This window comes from Aptenodytes forsteri, unplaced genomic scaffold (genome assembly GCF_000699145.1).
Source record: "Aptenodytes forsteri isolate BGI_AS27 unplaced genomic scaffold, ASM69914v1 Scaffold53, whole genome shotgun sequence".
NCBI lineage: Eukaryota > Metazoa > Chordata > Aves > Sphenisciformes > Spheniscidae > Aptenodytes > Aptenodytes forsteri.
Genome location: NW_008795909.1, coordinates 564,353 through 568,949, shown reverse-complemented (window position 1 = coordinate 568,949; position 4,597 = coordinate 564,353). Strand labels below are relative to the sequence as shown.

The window sequence follows — 4,597 nt, the reverse complement described above, 5'->3', positions numbered from 1 at the left end:
ATCTCTCCAGAGGTCGCGGCAGGGCGAAGCGGCACAGAGCTTTAATCCTGAGTGTGCTGAGCCCTCCGCCGCAGCGGGCGATTTTCTTAAACCTTCGTTGAGGTTAGTCCGTCTGCGTGAGAACGTGACATTTTTTTCTTTTTCCCGGGGCTCGAGAGGGTGGGAAACAGATGCCCCTTTGCAGACAGGGCTGTGGCAGGGAGGTAAGTCGGCTTGCCATCTTGTATCAGATTGCATTTTTTTTTTTTTTTCTTCCCCTTTGCTTTTCTCCCCAGGTGGTTTCAGCAAGTTCCAGGCCGAGTTCGCCCTGCACTGCGAAACTAACCTAGACAGTTCGTGTAGCAGCAGCTCTCCTCCTTTGCCAGTCCTGGGCTTGGGAGGCCTCCGAATCAGCTCCGATTCCTCATCAGACATTGAATCTGACATTGACAGAGACCCCAATAGTGCCACCGACTCCGACGGCAGCCCTCTCTCCAACAACCAGCCTTCCTTCCCGGTGGAGATTTTACCCTACCTCTACTTAGGCTGTGCCAAGGACTCCACTAATCTGGACGTTTTAGAAGAGTTTGGCATTAAATACATCTTGAATGTTACCCCCAACCTGCCTAATCTCTTTGAAAACGCCGGCGAATTCAAGTACAAACAGATCCCGATCTCTGACCACTGGAGCCAAAATCTGTCTCAGTTCTTTCCTGAGGCCATCTCCTTTATAGGTGAGACCCGGTTATTTGCTAATAGCTGTATGTCAAGCGGCAGAATTCTTTTGCAGAATTCAAGAGGTTTCGGGCGAGAAGCAGTAGCAGCGTTGCTGGGCTGGGAACTGAGCAATGGGCAGGATGGGGGATCTTTTTAAATCTCTTCCTCGCAGAGTGGGGGGGGGGAGGTAAATGAGCCTGAGGTTGATGGCTTATTCGTCTTTTTTTTGTTGTTGTTGCTATTTTTTTCTTCTTGAGGTTACTGAAGAGCAGTATAATAACAAGAAACGATCTGGGAAGCTAACTTTAGCTTTTAAATACAAGTTATTCAGTTATTCAGAGGCGATATCCCTGGCAAATGTATAGTCAGGGCTTTAATTAAATCTCGTGGTAATAATGATAGACCTCTCAGGCTCGGTGCCTCGGTTAACCAGCCCTTAGACATTATCTGTCAGCTTTGGAAACGCGTCTCCCTGGGCTCAAGGAGTTCTGGTTAAAATTTTCACACTCTCCCTCGTTTCGGGGAGGACTAAAATCATCCCATCCCATGCCCACCACCCCATGCGGTGGGGTGGGCACCGCATTATCTGTTGGGAAGCTGTGCTGTAATCCGGTTGAATGATACCGGTAATAGTGGAGAATGTAGGTAACCTGAGCCCAGCAGGAAGAAATGTGGGCTGGAAGCCACAAAGAAAGTAATCTCCAGGCATTGTAATGCATTTCCTATTACAAAGGAACCCATTTTCAACCAATGTTGACATCCTGTTCCTCCTAATGGGCTGTCCCCTGTGACTTCCCTCATTCTTTTAAAATGCCTGAATACCTCCATTGTTAGCTGCACAACAGTTGGAGAATAATTTAATAGACCTTTGCAGTCTGCTGGCCTGTATAAAAGGCATTCAGTGACATATTGCAGGATTTCCATGCTGGGGCAAGGGGACTGTAAGAATTTAAGGCAAATCTCCAGGCCAAAGCGTGTCTTTTGAAACTGACTTTTAAAACAGTGTCACGCAGCGTATCCTGCTCCCTTTGTCTCATTCTTAGTTTTCTCAGCTCTTGGGACTCATACTTGGGTACATATACGTAGCGGGGTGGATTCTCCTCTTGTCCTGGTTTTAAGCTGGTGAAGTTAACTCTTGCGTTGCACTGCTGGCCACTGGGATCAGAATCGTCCTTTCTTCCTACTTGATACTAATCTCACTTGTGTTGAGAGATCAGTTACCGACCCCCTGTCTTACGTGTCCTTCTCTGCCTCTTTGTCTCTCTACAGATGAAGCACGGGGGAAGAACTGCGGCGTCCTGGTGCATTGCCTAGCAGGGATCAGCCGCTCGGTCACAGTGACGGTGGCCTACCTCATGCAGAAGCTCAACTTGTCCATGAACGATGCCTACGATATCGTCAAGATGAAGAAGTCCAACATTTCGCCCAACTTCAACTTCATGGGTCAGCTGCTGGACTTTGAGCGGACTCTGGGACTGAGCAGCCCCTGTGACAATCGAGTGCCGAACCAGCAGCTGTACTTCACCACCCCTTCCAACCAGAATGTCTTCCCGGTGGATTCCCTGCAGTCCACGTGAGCTCCCACCGCCTCCCTTCTCCTGTCCATTTCATGGGATCACTCCTCAATGGTTTCTCTTTGGCAGCGATAAAGAAAACGCAGCTTTCTCTTTTTCTGGCCTCTGCTATCAAAAAGCAGCTGCCAGTGCAGGCTAGGAAAGGTTACACAGTATGGAATCGGCTATTGTGAAGGGAGGGAACGTGGTGAGCTCTCTAGGAAGGACCGCGGTGACCAGGCGGCAGGTGGGCAGCACGCTCATCCCTACTTGCGCAGTGGCTTGGGTCCGAGGACTTCCAGGGGGGTAGTGTAAGGCTGGACAGGCTGAGCACGTGTTCTCTAGAGACTGGAACTGTCCTGCTTCCCTCTCTACTTTCGGATCTGTGACACACATCTTTGTCTTCAGTGAAGACTGGTTATTTCTGTTTGTTTGTTTGTTTGTTTTAATTTAGAGGAGCCAAAGAAAGAGATTTCAGCTTAGTGTATTTGGAGTACTTGTTTGCCGGGAGCTCGGTAGTAGTCTACTTGATCAATGTAAATATTTAATCTTAAATCGATTTGCAATTTTTTTTTGAATTCACATGTATTCGAGAAATCAATCCAAGGGACATCTGTGGTTTTGTTCTCTTCATAAATTCTGCTTTATTTGTTTGTTCTTTTTTTTTTAATTGCAAAGAATATATTTGCAGCATGCTTAATTTTATTGTTCAACTGAAGCAAGCTTTCCATGAGGGAGAAACGGCAATGGTGAGAAGTTTGCAAATCATGTTTTGTGAGCAAGTACAGTCTCTTCTTTCATATATCTTTCTTTTCCTTGTGGTGATTTTTTTTTTCTCACACTCTTGATGTAGTTTCCACGTGATATATATATATATTTTTTAAATTAAATTAATTTTTTGCCTTACCTTTTGTAAATAGATCATCTGGGAGGAGGTTTGTCTTTGAATGCGAAAGATTTTTGATCACTTTTTAAAACTTTCAGATGTGCTAAACAGTGCATTACCTCTGTACAAATTCTTCAGGGAGCTTCACCTCAAATGCAATATTTTGTGTCTTTTTCTTTTTTTTTTTGTATAAAACTGGAAGTATGTGCGAGCATTTGTACCTGTGTGTACGCACAGTGAACCTGCACATGGTTGCCAATAAGGGAGAGTCTAATTCACGGTGTAAAAGTTTTAAGATGGAATTTATTATAAGAATGTAAAACCTTAAATTATTAATAAATAAATAACTATTTTTGGCTATTGAGAACCTGCCTGGTTTATTCCCCCTTTCCCCTCTGTGTGGGTGTGGTTAATTGCACATACACATATGGTTATGTTTAAAGGTAATGATTGCTTTCAAGAGCTTTTGTACAGCCCCTAAGACAATAAAGCCTTGATTTCCCCTTTGGTCCACTGATGCCTAAATGAATAAACAGTGCATGTGCTGGATTCTTGTCTTGCTTTGGTGAAGGGAACGCTTTTGAAGGCCTTTAGGTTAATTGCGAAATATTCTGGCATACTTTTGCTACCCCAGGGATGCACCTGACCCTGGACCATAAGGATGTTGGGGGTTTTTTTGGTGGGGTTTTTTTTTTTTTTTTTAAGAGTAAGGAGCTGCTGTTTTCTGGGTTTGTTTACAAGTTTTGGCCACTCTATTACAGAAGCCAGGAGACAGGTTTGTGCTTTCCTTATCCGTCTGGCAGGAGCTCATTTCACAGAGATCCATCAACGGTCTGCAGCCTGTAAATGATTTTTCTGTTGCTGTTCAGCCATGTTGCAATTTAGCAGGTGAAGGCAAGGAGGAAAAGTGTCTATATACCCTTAGTCACCTCATTTCCTCTTTGGACCCTTCAACTAGTCCTGTCTCTGCAGAAGGAAAAAGGGGGATTCTAGCGATTGCAAAACTTCCTGCTGCAACTTATTTTCATTAACATCCTTCCTGATGAGGAGTGGCCCAAGGTAGGGTGGTGCCAAAATCTGCGTGCAGTACCACAGTGATGGGCTGATGCTGCAGCTGGGGCTGTCGGCTGGGGTTCTGCAGAACTCCTGGCAGCCGGAGCACATTTCAAGTAATTTTAGAAACTGCAAGTGTGTGAAATGAAAAGCAAACAAAACATGGGAAAAAAGTGAGTCAGTGTCTCATGCAGTAGTGGCCTAGATTGAGTGCATAAACTGTGAAAGTAGAAGTGGGTTGCAGTTAAACTTGGCTTGTGCTAATCCAGTTTTGAACGGTTTCCGCTCTTGGCATTCCCTGTGCTGCTCTGTTCAAAGTGGAGATTTGCAAGCAGCTCTAGCAATTTCCTGTCCAGCTGCAGCTCAAGTGACTCCCTTGGTTTTTTTTCTTTCTTTTTTTTTTTTTTTT

General features: G+C 45.0%; 1 protein-coding gene across 1 annotated transcript in view; it reads left to right on the top strand.

The window, feature by feature from the left end:
- The window catches only part of DUSP6 (dual specificity phosphatase 6), a 4,463-nt gene extending 964 nt beyond the window's left edge, over positions 1-3,499 (top strand). The window contains exons 2-3 of the mRNA XM_009284350.1: positions 276-713; positions 1,966-3,499. Coding sequence (XP_009282625.1) covers positions 276-713; positions 1,966-2,273 — 746 coding nt within the window. The 3' untranslated portion in view covers positions 2,274-3,499. The remainder of the gene's footprint in view (positions 1-275; positions 714-1,965) is intronic.
- The last annotated feature ends 1,098 nt before the right edge of the window (positions 3,500-4,597 follow it).